The sequence below is a fragment of the Megalops cyprinoides genome, chromosome 18, assembly GCF_013368585.1.
Source record: "Megalops cyprinoides isolate fMegCyp1 chromosome 18, fMegCyp1.pri, whole genome shotgun sequence".
Lineage (NCBI taxonomy): Eukaryota > Metazoa > Chordata > Actinopteri > Elopiformes > Megalopidae > Megalops > Megalops cyprinoides.
This window is the reverse complement of record NC_050600.1, coordinates 12,418,814-12,438,722: the sequence shown is the minus strand read 5'-3', so window position 1 is coordinate 12,438,722 and position 19,909 is coordinate 12,418,814. Positions and strand designations below refer to the sequence as shown.

At 42.8% G+C, this 19,909-nt stretch overlaps 1 protein-coding gene across 2 annotated transcripts; it reads left to right on the top strand.

Moving 5' to 3' along the window:
• The first annotated feature begins 6 nt into the window (after nt 1-6).
• On the top strand, nt 7-18,429 carry acox3 (acyl-CoA oxidase 3, pristanoyl). 2 transcript variants are annotated; one of them, XM_036551186.1, is made up of 19 exons: nt 7-118; nt 1,675-1,724; nt 2,021-2,214; nt 2,467-2,700; nt 3,155-3,229; nt 3,741-3,830; nt 4,203-4,346; nt 4,474-4,562; nt 6,488-6,584; nt 7,128-7,310; nt 7,427-7,549; nt 7,632-7,752; nt 8,202-8,324; nt 8,486-8,599; nt 11,615-11,730; nt 14,117-14,291; nt 14,690-14,757; nt 15,087-15,173; nt 17,415-18,429. In XM_036551186.1, the coding sequence occupies exons 3-19, from the start codon at nt 2,041-2,043 to the stop codon at nt 17,532-17,534; spliced, it is 2,133 nt and encodes a 710-aa protein (XP_036407079.1). In that variant the 5' UTR covers nt 7-118; nt 1,675-1,724; nt 2,021-2,040; the 3' UTR covers nt 17,535-18,429. The 2 variants fall into 2 exon arrangements, with proteins under 2 accessions (XP_036407079.1, XP_036407078.1); XM_036551185.1 differs by lacking the exon at nt 7-118 and adding an exon at nt 1,251-1,316.
• Nucleotides 18,430-19,909: the final 1,480 nt, after the last annotated feature.

The window sequence follows — 19,909 nt, the reverse complement described above, 5'->3', positions numbered from 1 at the left end:
AGGTGTGCTAACGGGTTTACAATAGATCATTAGTCATGAGAAGAAAATAACTGGTGCACGGACTGGAGAGGGTTTTGGAAGGAGCAAAGAACAGAGGACCACATAGAACAAAGAGGAGGTATTCTGCACTGTCACGTTTTTCGTTGTTCCCAAACTATTAAAACCAGTGTAAGATCATGCAACATTGTCTGCAAAATGAAGATATTTATGAAGTTATATTCTCAGTGTGCTGTCGTAACGTTTCTTTATGAAGATAATTGTTTGAATTTTTTTATGTTCGGAAAGGAAAATGATAGTATCAAAACGGTGTTCTTTCCCCTTACATCGGCCATTAATGAACTTTACCCTGGACGTCCTAAATGATGAGCGCATCATTCTGAGTTTGTGATCTGCATAATTAACGTGACAGGCTTTTGTTGGACATCATCACCAGTAACTCTAAATTATATCTGCTGTATGAGTGTATATGTTGTATATGCACAGTCAGTTTTCCTTGAAGCTTCATCCGTTCCTTCAGTCTTTATTTCCAAAGGATTCAGTGCTATCTTCCATCAGTTGCAATCACGATTAGGTGATGAGGCAAAGACCTGGTTTAACAGTCACCAAAAGTAAGCACCAAGTTAGCATGGCGAAAAATCAAAGTGCAATTTCAGACGAGTTATGATAAGGGTCTGGCCAGCAGCTCTTCAATTCAGATACCATGTGTATTGTTCTTCGTGAAAGGCTGAATATAGCATCCTTAAACAAAATCTTCAGATCACACGATATATGCCAGACAATCTCGTGGGTGTATTTTAAATAGCCTACATATTACAGCTGGTTTGTTGCGGCTAAGGTGCTGTGCTGTAGGTAACGAACCACAACAGATACAGTAGATATTTAAGTACATTTAAACTTTATCAGTAAAAATTAATGAGATCACTGGATTAAATCAACCTCTGAAAAGGTTGACCATGAGTACTCTTTTGGATCAATGGAATAATCTTATTTTATCTTGTGATGTAGAAGTAAAACAATTCACTACGCGATATCCCGTGTAGAAGATCATCTCAAAGGGCAGTCAGCCTGGACCGATACGTTCACTGAGAAAATGCAGTGAAATTCGGGAAAACGTAGTTTGAGACTTTCTCTTCTGCTACAAGTCTTGCCCCCTTCATATCTTCACGCCCCTTCTTTCGAAACACCTCTGACTCATTGCATTGACCTATAAGGGAAGCCGTGATTACAGCTGTTCTGTCCCTTACTTTTGTCGTCATTACCGTCAGCGCGTAGGAAAACAAGACGCGGTCGAGAGAATCGGAAGAGTCGCTCTCTAGGTAGCAACTTTTTCCTTTCACAGCACTATTATCTTAGTCCACACTCAGTATGAAACGTTATATTTGGCCAGTCTTTGCTGGGTTGTTGGGAAGGTGTACAAGTAGCTGTATTGTTATGCCTGTTAGCTAGATACATAGCCTGTTACAAGTTTGCAAAACTAACTGGCTAGCTGTGACATGAAAGCCTCAGTGAAATGTGTAATATACTGTTCTCGCATCAACAGCAAACTGTTTAGCTAATGCTAGTTAGACTATTTAGCTTACCAGCCTAAATATATCATGGCGGCATTGCTGATTAGTTAATATATGTGAGGCCAATGTCTACTAACCATTGTCATTGACCCTTGATTTATTGTAGGTTTGTGCAATAACAACAGGGGGCGTGACACCGCGCACGTAGCCAACTAGGTAAATCCATTTTTAAATTGTCTGATTAACCCTATGGCAGTGATGATGATAGCCAACGGTTATCCCACCCACAGTTATTCTTACAGCAAAACTGGTTCATTCTGTAGATCTGTGTCTGCATCTGGCTCGGAATGAAATGACTAAATATGCTCTAGCCAATCATGTAGTAACGTTGGGCAGGAAAGCGAGGTGTCTGCAATGTAAGGCAATCGTAGCAAGACCAATCTTGGCTTCCGTATATTTGAGTCATCATTTTCATCTTGGATGACTGATGTTTACATAATTTTCTGTTGAAGAAAAAAGTGCCTTAAAGAAGATGAGTGTACCTAGCTACTCAGAAGATAAGATTGTTTTGAACGAGAAAATGGACCAGGACCAGGTTCTACCAGATCTCCCCAGTGGACCTCTGGATGTGTACAGAAAAAGAGCATCCTTTAACTGGAAGGATATGGTCATGCTTCTCGAAGGGGAAGACATAATAGCATTCAAGGTAAGGTTTTCTATTGTAGTGTACTTGCAATAAAGACTGAAAGGATAGTGATTATACAGTAAAAAGCAGAATGAGGTATGTTTGATGGAACACACTAACTAATTTGTGGCAATTTAACTGTTTCAGGGCTGTCAGTGACCTCTTACAAATGAAGTGTGTGGATTACATGCACAGCTTTTATGATGTCTCCTAATGGTGCTGGTGAAAAAGGCGTAATTGTTAACCGTTGCCATTTCCATCCTGCGTACACAGCAACATGTATTTCGGGCGCTGGAGAATGACCCGGTCTTCGCCCGTCAGCCCGGGGAGGATATCTCCATAGAGCGCGTGCGTGAGCTCACTTTCCGTCGCTGCAAGCAGATCTACAAGTACAACTTCCTCACACAGGAGGAGATCATGCAGAACCCCGTAAAGCCTGCCGTGCTCAATGACTGCCTGGGCATGTATGACTGGTCCATGGGGGCCAAGTACTTCCTCAGTCAGGGGGTGAGTGCATGATACACCAACACGTCCTGGGAAGCACCGTTCACACTGTGGAAAAGTATGGAACCGAACCTCACATTTAGTATCAGCTGGTGATACTTCTATCAGAGGTGAAAAGAGGAGGAAAAAGAGCTTTGTGATTCTGTCTCACACTGTTTTCTTCCTCTTCTTTCTATTGAGACAGTTCATTTCAAATTCATGTTCTGATCTCAAAACAGAAGGCATTAATATGAGTGGAGCAGGCACATACAGATGTCATTTTAGCATAGATAAAGTGCCTAGTTTTCATGGTTATGATATTGACAAACTCCTGTGTTTTCTTCCTGATTTAAAGTCTGCCTGTTGTCTCTGCCCTTTAGTTAAACTTTGAGCAGCATATTCAATGTGTCATGTTTTCTGTTAGATCATACTGTCAGGTATTAATTAAAACACTGACTAAAACATTAACTTATTTCAGATGTTTGGTGCAACAGTAGCCAACTCTGGGTCCAAGAGACATGCCAAATTCACAGAGGATGTTAGTAATATGGGGGTAAGATTTAAGCCTGATTGCTTTATCACTCTGCACATTTTCTTTGAAAGCTCTAAGTTTGTGATGCAGCACATTGGAACATACCAGTTTGGGAAAGATCAGTGTATGCTGTCAGATTTATTGAGTAACAGGTTATTGCAGTGCACTCAATATGGTGCAAATATGCCCTTTGTCCTGTTTACTGCTCTGATAGCTTCAGAGCCTTTTATAACCTAGAACTGTGATGAAATTAAAACTGATCTGCAGATACTAAGAGTGGTTCTTCTATTCCAGACCAATTCTGTTGTGGATACCAGTATATCATTTTTTTTTTTTTACAAACTGAAAAGATAATGCTTTTCACTTTTTGAAGCTGCAGTTCAATTGTAACCCCCTCCCCCCAAAGTAATTCTTTAATTTCCTAGGCTTTGTTTTCCCTCTGGCAGTTAGCCTATACTTTCAACATGGTTTGACTTTGAAGCAAACAGGGGTGTCAGTGTTTCCTAACTTGCACCTGTTTGTTTCTGTCCAGACCTTTGGGTGCTTTGCTCTGACAGAGCTGAGCCATGGCACCAATACAAGAGGAATGAGGACAACAGCCAAGTATGACCCCAGCACTCAGGTTAGTGTATGGTTGCAGACACTAGACCAATCCTGAAAACATTGCAGTCTTACAAAATCAATACAAAATCAGTGTTTCCCAGTGTTATGGTAAGGTGCTTGTATTGCCTTTCTGAAGAAACAAAAGACACTATCTAGTCGCAGCACAGACATAAAGAAAGGATATTACAGTTTCTTTCTCTACAGTTTCTGTAATTCACATTACATTTTGTAAGTACAGAGTATTTCTGTAGTTGAAAATCTTCTGTTAGAGATTATGATTCCATACTGGTCCCATCTGCTTGGAATTGCATCTCTATAGGGGCCCACATTTCTAAGTTGCTGTGAGCTGAAAGTATTAGATGGAGACTCATTGTGATTTCCTTTGTTGCAGGAGTTTGTAATAAATTCCCCAGACTTTGAGGCTGCTAAATTCTGGGTGGGAAACATGGGTAAAACAGCCACACACGCAGTTGTATTTGCACAGCTCTACACCCCAGATGGAGTCTGTCAAGGACTGCACTCCTTTGTAGTCCAGGTACTGTATTAGATCAGTGGTGCAAATCTCACCGTTTACAACTGATAACGATGCAGCAAAAATGCAAGTTGCATGGCACTGGCATGATAATGATTAACATTGAGACATCCTCTGTGGTTGTGCTTAGATTAGAGATCCAAAGACCCTCCTTGCAATGCCGGGAGTGATGGTTGGGGATATGGGCAAGAAGATTGGTCTGAATGGTGTAGACAATGGGTGAGTAAAGTCTGCATTGCTGATAAGGGCAGTGTTTTCTTAAAAGAGGACCCACAGTAGCCCTTATAAAATGAAACCAGAACTCTTCTCTCCACTGGGGGGCAGCATAGCCCAGATGGGTCTCACAGATACAGGTCTTTGCAGCTTGTGCTGCAAGTTCTTCAAAAGGGTTCTATGCTTAGTGGGTGTTTATCTATTATCCATGCGCTGTGATTGGTTAGATATATGGTTGTTTATAAGTGATGTAAAACATCACTTTAATTGTAGGATTTATCAGAGAGCGACACTGACGAGACTTTCTGGTGATAACCCTCATTTTAGGATGAAGGTCTTCCTGCACCTTGTGTTACCTGGTTTTCAGAGATTGTGTAGAACCACAGATCTGTGTCCTAGGATGACATGAGCATTGCAGCATGAGATCCAGTGATATGTGTAGTGGATTTCTAATGTCCTCAATTCATTTTCCAAAGTCAACTCGAAGGAGGGCAGTGGAATGTGTTCTGGAACACAGAGGAAATACTGCAGGCTATCTCTAATGGCTCTGAGGAGGGAATAGAAACACGCTGGTGTCTGGTGTAAATCAAAAATAAGAGAAATTTTATCTAGGTCTATCATGGAAAAAAAAATTAGTAAATTTTGGGTATTTTGGTTGTCACACTTGAAACAAGATTGTGGATGTAACTTATAATGAATCTCTTATTTGTCAAAACAAATGAAAAGCAGTGCTTATTCACTGTAGAAGCAGGTGTCTTTTGTCACTGAGATGCCATTAGTGTGAATGTAGAAATGCTTCCCTACACTGTGGTGGCATGTTCTGCTGAATTTAAAGGAATCGTCTGGCAGCAATTGTAAATTTCATGGGATGAGGAAAGCTGTCTGAAACAGTCCCCAATGCAGTCATTTCATTACTCTTTTTGCATTCATTTGCAAAGTTCAGTTGTGCAGGGGGTTTGATGTTCTCTGTCTCTCTGCCTTTCAGGAATTTGGCTCTTGTGTGGAATGAAACGTGTCATTTTAGCTGAAATTATTGGTTGTACCAAAGCATGGTTTCATATACAGTTTCAGCAGTATTTGTAGAAATAGTGTAACTAACTCAGTTTGTTTTATGAGCTGGTTTTCTTTTCCTTCTTGATGCAATGTCAGCTGTATCACCCTGCTTCAAATTTGTCTTTTTTTAGGGAAAAATTAAATGAATCCTGGACCATGCTGATACAAGTGTCTGCTTATTTTAGTTTTAGGTACTTTTTTCACATTACAGAAGGGGGTTTTTTCTATCAGCTTTGTACACTGTTCCTTATGCACACGGGATGCCTTTTTTTGCTGTTAAAGACCAGTCCATTTTAGGCAGGCTTGACCGCTGAGGTTTGTAGAAGGCCTGTATGTAGAAGCTCAGCTGGGTGTGGAGGCTGTGCCTCCCAGTGCTTTCCCCTTGGCGGTGCCTGTGAATGGGGAAAAGTTGTCCACGCGAGTGAGAATGCTGATGGATACCCTGCCTGTGCGCTTGCTTGTGCAAGGGTGTAGGAGCCGTGGCAGTCGGGGCTTTGTGTGCTTGCTGTTTCTCTGGAGGAGCCCTGCTGCTCCCTGCTCCTTATCTGCAGCACAGTGTCCTTGCACCGCATTCAGGACTGCTGATGCCTCCAAGACCTGGTCACATTAAAATGCCTTGTAAATTCGCATTTGTTTGGCATTGTTAGTTTGAACGGTGACTTCATTTGCGTTTCATATCAGCTGACATTCGTGTGTCTTTGTATAATTCCTGGCTGGGTATTTTTGCGGTTTGAGTTATTAAATTTCAGCCTAACTCATCCATTGTTACTTTAGTTGGTAAACTCTGATTACAGTCAAAATGTCTGCCTGCTGTGTTTGCTGCTTTGGAACTGTTGAGTAATGTCGTTTTACCTTTTCTGCTTGTATTGTTATTGTAGGTTTGCACTTTTTCATAATGTACGAATCCCTCGGGAAAATCTGCTGAACAAAACTGGGGACGTCACACCCGAAGGGCAGTATGTGACACCATTTAAGGTGAGCCAGTTAAAAGCAGGGCTGTGAGGCCACTCTCCTTTCACACAGGTATTCTAATTCCACTGGAAAATAACAACAGTGAATTACAGAAGCATCCATTTTAGGACCGAGTGCTACATCAGCGTTCTACAGCTAATTTGCTTATGGTAATAGTAACATACTGTTCCACATCAAGGAACTCTATTACTGAACAAAAAAAAACTGATGGAGTTCAGGTTTGGCTGTGGGACGTTGAATGAAAACTCAAAAACAAACCGTCGGGACCTAGCTTACACGCCCGAGTTCCCTGGAAACATTCTTTCACTGTTTTTATGTTAAACAAACTTAGCTGGGCATAATTCTGAAGGCTCAGAGCCGGGCCGAGAGAATGAGGCGTGCTGAGAGGGGCCTTTAGAGAAAACAAACGGAGATGAGTAAAGATCAGTCCCTATTGCGGGAGAGGCTTCCAGTGGAGCCTGTCTGAACTGAGTCCTTTTTTTGCGTTTATTTGGGAACGCAGAGCGTGAGTGATGTTAATTTTGGCACTTTCTTTCTGTCTGTGAGGACCCAAACAAGCGGTTCGGCGCTTCGCTGGGTGCTTTGTCAGGGGGCCGGGTGGGGATAACCCGAATGGCCCTGGTCAACCTTAAACTGGCCATCACGGTAGCCATACGCTACTCCGCAACACGGCGTCAGTTTGGACCTCAGGAGGACGAGGAGGTCCCAGTTCTGGAGTACCAGCTGCAGGTAGGCCGAGGACCGGGCAGTGCTTGTTCAAACGCATGGATTCACAGTGACATTGCATGAGTTCAGACTGATCCCACGTTAAACCGTTTTGCTTTTTGTGTCATGATGTGTTTCAGCAATGGCGCCTCATTCCCTACTTGGCAGCTGTGTATGCCTTTGACCACTTCACCAAAACTATGTTCACAAACTTTGTGGAGTTCCAGATCGGCAACATGATGAAGGACAAGAGCGAGAGACAGGTAAAGAGTAGAAGCCTTGCCTAGTGAATATGGTGTGACTCTCTGAAGGAGCCATTTAACCCCTCTTGTGCTGGTGATACAGGCAGAGCTGGGTCGGGAAATCCACGCCATCTCCTGCTCCAGCAAGCCCCTGGCTTCCTGGACGGCCCAGCGGGGAATCCAGGAGTGCCGCGAGGCCTGCGGGGGACACGGCTATCTGGCCAGTGAGTCTCAGGGCTCCCCCTCTAACTTTCACATAAATCCTTCCCATCATCTTCTCTGCAGGGGACAAATGACATGTCTGCATTTCAGTTCAGAATTCCCACTCTCCCTCCTTTCTGTGGCTGTCAACTGGTAAACTGAAACATGGTACTTATTTTTCAGTTGTGTTGGGCTAGTTGTTTGTTCTGCTTGATCAGTATTGTTTGTGGAATCAAACTTGTCCACTGAAAAACTGAGAGAGTTTTTGATGAAGTGATTGTTTTACACCCAAATCAGTCTTCATTATATGTTCTGTGACTGCGAATATGCCATCAGTCCCATTGAGGGTACATATGTAGAGTTTTATTCCTTTTGAGAGACAGGATGTGAACTCATCTTAAAATTCCAGGTATCCACTTAGAGGAACAATACAGCACAGTTTGACAGTTTATTTTCTGGTATTTTCTTTTAGTGAGTCGACTTGGAGACATTAGAAATGACAATGATCCAAACTGCACGTATGAAGGTGACAACAATGTTCTTCTGCAGCAGACCAGTAACTACCTGCTGAGCTGGGTCAGAGTAAAGCATGGAGGTCAGTCTGTTCACATCAGTGTCTATGATTACTGTTAAGACAAAACATAAAATTACTTTTCATTTCTGTGTGCACTTGTGTGTCCAATTTTGTTTTCCTTAATATGTGTGAGAATGGAAAATATCCCCACAACTGTGAAATGCATAAATGCTTTGCTCCAGATAAAGGGAGGATTGAGTCACCACTGGAAACGGTGAACTTTCTGGAGGACTTAAGCAGCATCCTCGAGCAGAGGTTCACTGCAGCTTCTATGGAGGAGTGCATGGATTCTGCAGGTACAGCACACCCACCGGGGCAGATTGCCCATCACCATGCAGTCAGGGCCAGCATCCATTCACTGAGCACCCACTGCTTATTGTACAGGATTAAAACATTGGAGTCATTCTGAATATTACTATCAGAAAGGAGTTCATTATCTGAACCATGTTGAGAATATGTATTATGAATGCAGTACTTCTTCACAGGCCCAAAGTTCTTATATTAAAGCAATTCGGTAGTATAAGTATGGGACCATTTTTGTGGTCATCAGGGTCTAGGTGACCGTTTCCAAAGCAGGAGCAGTGGCATTCATTTTGAGATCTCATGGGACAGACTTTGTCTTAGGGGCTGTTTTAATAATGCCAGTGATGATGGAGGAGCCAAAATAGATGTGCAAGCCATGACAAGGGAGGTGGATATGATCAATGAGCTCCAGGATGAACTCTGACTGAGAGTGTTTGTAGTCGGTTACAGAGGAAGTTGGCTACGTATCCAGCACCAGAAGGGAGACGTGGATTGATATTTGTGTATTGGTCAAAACTAGTGACAGAGGGAGGCTTAGAGGTTTAAAGCAGTGGTGGAGAAAAGAATGTTGGGAGTGTCGTGGCGCCTCTTTCACAACAGAAATATATGCCTCTGGGTGATATGCTTGGTGCTCTGTAGTCTAGGTGGTGTTTTTCAGGAGAAAAGGTCAGGCTCAGAGGTGCTTGCTTTCCCTTTGAAACATAGGATTCCACTCTCCATTACTTTCAGCTTTAACCATAAATCATGTCCTCTGAGACAGGGAGGTGTACGGGTGTGAACCTGATTTTTTTTTTTTTTTTCTTTTCTTGTTCCTCAAGCAGTCATCTCCAGTTATCTCATCCCTCTGTGGTAAAGAGTGACTAAGCATGTCTAGTTCATGCAGTCTACTGACCCATTTACTGGCGGGTGCTGTGTGGGACTCCTCAGTGTCCGAATGCCCAGAAGGTGCCGGTCAGTGGGGAGGATGCCTGCCTCAAAGAAATATAGTGGATGGAGGTCACTTAAAGGCTCAAACATTTTATCAGGCTGATTCATTGTACTCTGTCAGTTTTTTCCTCACCAGCTATTTTGTGGCTCCTGTGGAGTTCTGTGTGTTTTGGAAAGCTGCAGCGTTTTGTGTTCGACTGTTTATACGCTGCAGAAAAGAGGCGTCTGTCGTGCAGTTTGGGTTGCTGTCAGATGTCCGGTTTATCACTGTGCAGGTGTTGGCTCACAGTGAAATGGCTTTCAAGGTAGGAAAAAAAAAACCATCAGACGAGGGAAACGTATCTGGCAGCAGCGGCACAGAACTGTGTCAGCAGCATTGTTGAGTTGTAGCTTTGAGATTTCCGATGTATTGATTCATAAAGGGCATGAATGAAGGTGCTAGTTAGCGCCCAGTCTCTGAGTGTCACGCCTGCCAGCTTCACTCGCTTTGCGCACAGTTTCCCATCATGCAATGGGAGATAACCAGCTGTGAAGCCACATTAAGCTCCTGTTGGTTTCTCATCCGCTACGGAGTGGACTGAAATGTGGATGATGCCCTAGTTTTGTGTGCTGGTTCTGGTTCCATTTAGGACCTGTCTTGAATATTCCAGCACTGTTTACAGACACTGTTTACAATGGCTGTCTGAAGGCCAGTGTATCTTTCTGCACAGCTGGCTGTTAAACATCGGCTGTTGGCATCTTTTTCTTGTGGCCAGAAAGCCAGAAACCCCTTCCTTTACTGCTCTTGTTCCTCTTTATTCCTGCTGGTACTAACAGAGCACAGCAGCCCTCCCCCAGCCACACAGTCAAAAAAGAAAATAAAAATAAAAAACGCTCTTCCAGTAAAAGGCAGGGAGGGGCTGCGTAGCGTCTTTTTTTTTTTTTTTTGCTGTTGAGAATGCACTTCCAAGGTTAAGAGCCGACCGAGCAGAGAAATGTAAACCTTGGACGGAGCTCCTGCACAGATGTTTTACATCTGCTCTATGTATTGAAATCATACCACAGATGGTGACTCACCCCCCGTTGCCTAGCGATGGAGGTCAGTCGGGCGGCCTGTGTCCCGTTAATTAGGGGCAAGCCATTGAGCCGCCCTGAGACTATAAAAACGAACACGGTGCGCGCTTATTAGGTCTTGTGTCTGTATGTCAGCGCTGTGTCACAGAGGTGCGTCGGTAAAGTAGTTTTACGAGAGAGCCTGTGTTTTGAGCCCTACCATATGGAGTGCGTCGTGTTGTGATGTGTTGCAGATGGCCCATACATGGTACGCACAAACAATGGAGGGGCACAGCAGCAGTGCTGGAGCTGTCAGCTGGAAAGCCAGCATAGTTCTGAAGCTGTGTAACTGTTATTGTTCAGTTCTCTGATCCTATCACATCAATGACTCTTGAGTGAGGAATGAGGCCCCCAAATCTTAGCCATACTTTCCTACACAATCATTTGTCAAAATATAGGATGGTATCGTATTAGTTCTGCTGCCTGTGTGTGTGTGTGTGTGTGTGTACTCTTTCAAGTCCTTCTAAAACCTGATAAAAACCTATGAGGATGGTTTAAACAACTGTGATTGCTTTAACATATAGACCTGGAATGAGGCCAGCCAAGACTTTCTTCACCTGCTCGAAAGCACTGAAATGGCAACATATATTTCGCTTCTGGAAACAAATGCTGCCTATAATTTGATTGATGTTATACAAAACGATTGATTTCTAGAAATGTTGTTTGATACCATAATAGCGTCATTGCATGAAATACTGAGCGTACTAAAACCAAACTGAAGGAGCCTGATGGAAAGTTACAGGCTTGTGTTCTAGCATGTCAGTTCTGTTTAAATGCATTGTCAGTGAAATTGAAGCCATGTAAAATTCCAGCACAGTGGATGGTTAAATGTCAGACATATGTGGTGGGTGACTTTGCAATGGTAAAGTGACTATTCTGTAATTACATGCATGATCTAGAATGGGGACCCCCCCCCCACCAGGGTTCACAGGTTTAGATTCTTCCTCCGAAAAGAAGGTCATCTCTGCCTCTTCCTCTCTCTCCCCCAGTCCCATTGGCTGCCTACAAGTGGTTAGTGTGCTTCCTGCTGAAGCAGAGCCATGAGAAGCTAGCCCAGGAGAAGGCGTCTGGAAAAGCAGACTTCGAGGCGAGGAACGACAGCCAGGTAAACGGCCCCCCTGAGCCCTGCGCCTCTCCCTGCTGCGGGGGGGGGCACGGGCAGCACACTGAGGCCTTTGTTCCGTCGGTTTACCCTGCAGTCATCTGGACGGAGCGGGGCGGAATGCACACAATCTGGAGAAATGCGAACAGCCTATGGAATCCTTCCCTTCCCGCCACCCCACGGTGTCTTACATTTTCAGCTCTTCGCTCAGTGTCCTGAAGAAGAGGGCACATTTCTCTTTAGGACTTTATGCTGTCTGTTTATTTATGTCCACATACCGACATTCCTCATGTGGTATTTTAGCCATCTCCTTTTTTTTTCTTTACAGTGCAGTTCAGATACATATTAACCATGTATATGGCTGCATCATGTTTCTTCTTCCATTGCACTGTATGCGTGGGTGAGACTGTTTCCTCATCTGACATATACTGAAACGGTCTGTTTGAACATAGTGGATTATTGAATGAATTCTTTGTGTTTTAGTATTGTGATCTTTTCAACTATCAGACTAGGCAGTTTTTGGTGTGCAACCAATGCAGAACTTTTAGTTGGAAATGAACTCCATCTTCCCCTGCATGGCACACATTAAAGACAGCAGTATATGTGTCCTTTGATGTTGATCTAGCAGAACCCTTACAGGGTTAATTTCCCACTGTGATCATTCTCTGTGATTTATTGCAATTCTGCCACAGAATTGCCCTTAGATTTCTTCAGATTGGAGAGAGCCGTGTGAGCGGGGAGGTGTCCAGCGGCCGCTGGCGCCAGTTGAAAGGGAAGGGGAGGCTCTTCTTTTAGTGTGCTGTGTCAGTGTTAAACAGCTGCTATTTCCTGACAGAACGTACGTGTAGGTCCGATCAAATGCCGAATTCCCATTCCAGAGCTGACACAATGGCCTTTTCTCAGGGAAAGGAAGTGCTCTGTGCTTTAAGTAGCTTCACACCTACCACCCCTCTTCAGTTGAACAGCATTGTACATGATTCATTTGATGAAGTGAAAGATAGTGGTCCAAAATATGAAGTTATCTTTGTCAGAACAGCATTACTGTTCTGAATCATGACAGACTTAATGGGTCTGAGCTCTTTGGTTTTCCTGTGCAATTATTATGTAGTGATTTTTTTCTACCTTTAGTAAATCTGATTGTACCTCTAAAGGATAAAGCATACCCCTGCAAAACATTTTACACACAGTGGACAGTGGACCTTCTTGCCCAGTTCCACTTCTACTTCTCTGTTTTATTGAAACATTCTTTTTGATTACCACCTATTAAATATGCAAGATCTCACGAAAATTTGTGATATCCTACAAAAAGGACTGTCTCTTAATCCTGTGTTCCAGTAAACTAGGAAAAAAGGGAGAAAATGGGTCAGGGAACAGGCACAAGGAGATGAGACGACCTTATTTCTACAAACAAATGCGTCATTGCAATTTGTGGTCACTTAGCCCTAGCGTAACTGGGACCAAACATCTGCTTTGATTGGCACATCCATTACAATGCATTTTGAAGAAGCTTAATGTAATCAAGGCAAGAATCCTGATTAGGAACATTGCCAGTGAAGAACTGATACTGGGGAGCATGACAGGAGTGTTAGGACATGGATTCTTTTCTATGATGGCGAGAAGCTTCTTCCCATGTATCCCTCCTCCCATAGCTTTGTGCCTGCTCTCTTTTGCTTTGAGACTCTTGTTTTTATATGGCATGGCTGCGTTACCTAGGCCTTTTACTAGAGGAAAACACTCCCACAGAGAGGACATTACCATGCTGCTGCTGTGTGTGTGTGTGTGTGTGTGTGTGTGTGTGAGTGAAATCCTGTATTTGGTTTGGCTGTGCTTCGAGGACACAGAGCTGTAGGGCAGAGTCTGTGTGATGCTGTGATATCCAATGCACTTTGGCATATCCAGCTGTGTGATGTGTGACGATCAAAATATTAATTTGGTTTCACAACAGTTATGTATATTGCCAGTACAATTTGAAATCCAAATTAAATAACACCAAGTGTGGAATAATTGGCAACATTGTGTAGTGGATCAGGTTGCTTATATTAATTATTCTTTGGAAAAAAATAATGTGCTAAACACTGTGCCACCGTGTGTATAAATATAATATTTCAAATTCTGTTCAGTTTGTGGTGTAGAACATATCCGCTCCTTTTTCTTTTCAAAGATGTTTTTCCAATAGAGGAAGGAATAACCTCCCATTGGCTCTCCCTAGAGGGGCTGAGATAACTGGGTAACTGCCATGGGTGGGGTCCCACTCGCGCTGTGTGTGGGGGTCCCACCCTCACTCTGCCTCCACCACAGAGTAACAATGGGAGTCAGCCAACATATAAAGCTGTCATTGAGGGGGCTTGGAAGCCAGGAGGATGACTGTCGCATGTGTGTGTTTTATCAGGTGTATTACTGCCGTTCTTTGGCCATTGTCTACATCGAGCACAGCGTCCTGCAGAGGTTCCATGATTTCGCCCACAGCGGGGACACTCCTGCCAGCCTGAGGCCCGTGCTGACCCGTCTCAGCGCCCTCTATGGCCTGTGGTCCCTGAGCAATCACATGGCCACTTTATACCAAGGTACCGGGCGCATCGACACAATGGCCTCTCAGTGATTGGTTCTGTTACTTGATAGTGAAACACTGCACATTTCTGCTTTACTGAATTTGTGAAGAATGTAATGTTAATAGCAAAAAGTTGAAGTTGCCGTGGGAGTAGCACTTGCCGTTGTTATTAGTTATATTTCTTTCATCAATGCTGCTGCTACTGCTGCTATTAATAAAAAGTAATAATAATATTGATTATTTGAAAGTACTTAATCAATTGGGTGTGTTTTTAATTTGGAATTCACTCTCGGGTTACTCTCGGGTTACTTGGGTATTTGAATTGTAATGGTTCTATTGCATATGGAACTGTAAGTTTTTGATGTGACACTGTCTCCGATTCATTTAGTGTTTGTGTGTACTTGGTTTAAACAGGTGGATACTTCTTTGGTAAAGAGCCAGCAGACTTCGTCCAGAATGCTATTGTCAAACTCTGCACACAGGTTAGAATGTTCTTCATCATAAGTGTTGACAGATGTAGGAGGGAGAATACAGGCGATTCTGAGCCTTAATGCTTTTCCTTTTCCGCTTAGCTGTTATTTCCACCTCATATATATTTAAGTCTTTTTTTAGTAAGCACCCACTCTTTAAATTTGCAGTCTTTGCGGGTTACGGTTCACGTGCTGCTCCCTGCATATGGTTAGGGCTCGGGCTACGCTGGTACTGAGGAGCTGTGGCTCTTGCATGTGAGAGGTTACACTGCTCTCTGGGGAGTGCTGGACTGTGGCGCTGTTCTCATATGTGTTAATCCTCTGCTCATTGTTTCAAATAGCTGAAGGATGACGCCGTCTCTCTGGTGGACGCGGTCGCTCCCCCCGACTTTATTCTGAACTCGCCAATTGCGAAGGCGGACGGTCAGGTAAGGCTTGGAGATCCATTGTTCATAAACTCACCTGAGGAAATTTTTGGGAAGCCTTGACGTTTTGTAAGGATTACAAGGAAACCCCAATGGACACAGAAGCATTGGGGCGGTGACTGTGTGGAAGGTGCCAGAGCGTGTGAGCAAACTTCAGCACAGACCTTCGCAGGGCTTTGCCCAGCTGGGAGCTGGAAGGCGGGTTAGCGCAAGGCGCGAGGCTCCCCCTGCCTGATCTGGCCTGCGAGTCGATAAATATCTGAGATGCAGCCGGGCGGAGAGAGCGCAGGACCTCTCCGGTGCAGACAGGGCCTCAGTTAACAGCCTCCACACGAACGCACGGACCGCTCCATGGCAAACGCGGTGATACTGTGCTGGAAGAGCGCAGAGCCAGCTCTGTTACCTCATCAGGAAAGGATGCTGCAGATAATACAATCGTGAAAATGGATAAGCTCTCATGCCACTGCAGAACTGTAAAAAAAAAAAAAAAGGTGTTTACCAAAGATTTAAAAATCCAGTGCTTGATCAGAGCCTAAAATCAGCCTGTGAATTGCATATCTATCATCAGAATTTGTTTAAATAGTGGTGTGTATGTATATATATGTATATATATATATACCATATAAGTGGTACCATGATACTGTACAGTAATGGACATCATATCACATTCATACACTCATTTCACTCCATTTACTTTGTTCTCCCTCAAAACGTCTTAAGAGATGGCAGTGAGGCAGTATAGTAGTGGTGAAATTAAGGTGCATTATGTGTGTACATATTTTTGTATGAAGCGTGCACTGTTTTGTCCCACGTGTTTATGGCACAGTGTTGAATAGTTTGGCCCTGATGCATCAGTGATTTCGCTTGCTGCCATCATGGCCATAAAACTGGGCACAAACCAAACACTGCATGGCAGCTGGCCTCCCCCATGCAGCACCCAGAACGCTTTAAAGAAGTGTGTAAATATCACTGTAAAAAGCCTCACTATGATCTGGTTTGTTTGTGTCTGCTTCTCACTGCCCCGTCTTTTTCTTGGCCTTTATCTTTCATTAAAGATGGCCAGAGGAGTCTTGGCTTTGTCCACGTCTTACAAGCGGTCATCTCTCTCAGGAAGTACTTTATGGATTGGAATAGATTGGCTTTGTCCACGTCTTACAAGCGGTCATCTCTCTCAGGAAGTACTTTATGGATTGGAATAGATAGTTTTATTCCTGTTTGAGAATTCATGACACTACCTGAATCAGCACGTCCTACAGAATGTTAGAAGTAGTTGTTCACATGGTCTGTGGCAGGGTGGGTATGTCCTGTGGTAAAGAGAACACGTTCCCCAGGGGAAAACAGTGAAGCTTCAGTACTTTAAGCTAAGCTTTAAAGTTAGTGAAGATGTAAAACATGAGTGACTGGAAGTGGAAACAAACCAAACACCAAACATTGACTGGGTAAAAGCGATTGGTTGCTGGAGTAAGCAGTGTTGCCATGGTGTGGTGGGTTGGCTCAGGGGAAACATCCTGTCATGTGATTGTCATGATGTGCAAGCTGTACTGTGACAAAGGGTTGGACCTTGAACCCAACATGCACACCAGTACAGTTATGTAACAGTGGCCTTGAGGAAAGGCCACTACCTGCTGGCTTCAACAGCGTATTGAAGTTTCAGTTCACCAACTAGATGCTCAGAGTCCAGAATAGAATGAGATATGTCCATTTTCACCTACATGCGCTGGAATAAATTCCTCACTTTTTTTTTTTTTTTTTGGCTATTGCTTAATCTCATCTTAGACCATACAAACCTGTGCACTGTCACTGAAGAAACTAACTTCTCTAAATGTAGTGCTGCTTACTCATGTATACTGGTATGGAGTTATCTATACAATAGTGTATGAATAATTATCTCAAGCAATCCCTTATAATATGCAGTTTGACAAGAGTACACATTCAGAAGTACATATAAGCAAGAGTTGATATTCAACGTTCAATTTGATGAGCAGGTCACTCTTATGGCCACCTCTGTTAAATGAAGTTGGTGAGCTTATTGTATGTTTGCTGTGTGTCACCTGCAGAGATCAGTTCTGCTATACAGAATGGCTTGTGACTGCACAGAAACAGAAACCTACCTCCAGTGGGTTAACTGAGGACTATTGAAGTTGTCAATGAAGTTCTGTTCATTTGCTTCTGTCTGTCAAGCTGTTGAGGTCCATCTTTTACCTGTACTGATCATTCCCTTGTCATATGATTCCTGTTTTCCAGCTCTATAAGAACCTGTGGTCAACACTCATGCAGGACAGCAAGGTGATGGAGCGCCCTTCCTGGTGGAAGGAGTTCTGCTTTGACAAGCCCGTTGTTGGCTCCCTCCGGTCCAAGCTGTAGTGCCCACCCTGAAAGACTGCCGGACTCTGGCCCCCAGGTACTGGGCTGTGATGGGGAAAGCTTGTCGGGGTCCCCACTCCTTCCCCAGTGTCCCATGCTGACTTCTGTGCCTCTGGGCTACTTGACAAAAGGAACCTGCCGTACTTGCAAGATGCTGTGTGTATATATATATATAAAGAGATCAATTTATCTTCATTGAAAGGAATCATAAGCACAATGAGTAATGTACCAAGCTGTGCTGTTGCGGTAAGCATTGCAGAACTTTACTGTCTTTAGGTGGGAGACCAATGTTTTGTGTCCATGGTATTTAAATTAACAATGATTGCAACACTAATGGAGCGAAGAGAATCATTTTCTAATACCTCAATTTCTAATAATACAAAACCTTAATATTAAAAGTGCATTAAAGGGAACTAATCATATTTTGTGAACATATGTTGCATGTGATTTATTGCAAAATATTGTCTGATTTAGGGTAGGGAGAAAAACTAAAGCTAGGTTTTCCCTGGGAGCAAAAGTGAATGTGTTGGTGTGTCTGCACATAATAATGAGTAATTATTCATGTATAAGACTGAAACATTATGTTCATTTTTATTATATGATTTTGCCCATCAGTCTATAATCATTGCCACTGCTAGACTGATAGACTAGAAGAATATCAATATATAATTTTCCAGAACTGGAAGTTTGGCATTTGTTCAATCTCTGGGAGCATTTCAGTTTTAAAAAAAATCTCATTTTCTTTCACCTAATTCATGAGACATCCTAGACAGCCTTTTCCAGAAACAAGGGCTTTGCAGTTGATTGTTGAATGTCACCCCTTTGGCTTGTTTAATGAATCCCAAACATGACATTCTGATGCTCTTAGTTATTTGAGGTTAGCTTAGAAATAACATAGGACCAACACTGATTTTAATGAAGTCATTGTTTACTGGAAATATTATAAATAAAAGCAAAACTTTAATCAGTTCATTTTAGCCCAGGGCTGTCTGAAACACATCAGTTCAGAAGAGCAGAAGTCTTCTCTGTGTGAATGCTCCATAACTGGTATGTTTCTGAAATGAATGGCATTTTCAGTAGACGTTCAGCACACTACCATGTATGGGTATGCATTTGTATTCTGATGATCATTTTCATCAAACTACTTACTTTTGCACTAAAAAGGAAATTTAACATGAAGGAAGAAAACACGAATATTGTGCAATTAAATTTACTGACACCTGAATGAACAAAATACTGCAATGCATATGGCAGGATGACATGGAGAACAGGAAGCTGTAACTCACTGTCTCCAGTATTTGTGTCATATAGCCACTAATAAGACACAGGGTTTTTCTATGTCATTTGGCTCCACTGTCTGCTGCCTTTGTCCGTTTGGAAAATCTATAAGTCCCCTGCCTCCGTTTCACCTATTTGAAGCATTCCTTGGCTCAGTTATGGATTCTACAGAAATCAGGGGAACGGTCTTATTCCCACATTCCAGACATTTTCCCAGACCTCTGGAGATGGTGGAGAGGACAGAATGAAGGATAGGCCAAAATTGTTGTACTTTTAGGCGGGGTTTGATTGAATGATTTATGGGTCCAGCTGAAACCAAAAACATGTGGAATATGGAAGCATATGGAACAGTCTCTGCACATGAGCTGTATGATATATTTACTGAAGTCAGCTTTTATAGAGTGCTGTATTCGTATATTGTACCTAATAGCTAACATTCATGAAATGTTTCAGGCCAAATGAATAATTTGGATTGTGAAGAACTGGCGGTATGTATTCAGACTGCACTTAAAGGCATACAGTATAGTGTTAATGCAGTTGGTCTATGACAGGGATCAAGGCAAGTATTTGATCCATCAGAGAGAGTTAGATATTTCTAGCTGAAGTAAGTAAATGATTAAGTGAGTAAATTCAACTGTAAGTAGCAAGCATATAAGACATCTTAAATGATAGTAAAATGTATTTGTATCTACCAACCAAAAATGAAATCAAAATAAAACAACATATTTAATTTGACATATAACAGACAATTATAGCAATTATAGCTTGTCTTCCAGTTCACATATAAGTATTCAAGATGGTTCAAGGTAAGACCTCACATAGGGTGTGATTTGGTGGGTTTAATTGTTTAACTACTAAGATGGTATCTGAGCTGTGAAACCAAGAGGCAAACTATTTACTGCGTTTTCCATACTGTCACCTTATTTGACCTGTAACACATTTTATTTAAGCAATAAGAAAGTTAATCACATGGCCTCTCCCAGTTAAAAGTCCTAAATTATAATGAATGGCTGGATCCCCATGCCTATTTATCTTGGTTTCAGAGGACCATGGCTACCAAACCCAAAATATTGGTCTGGAAGAGACCCATGCAGTGT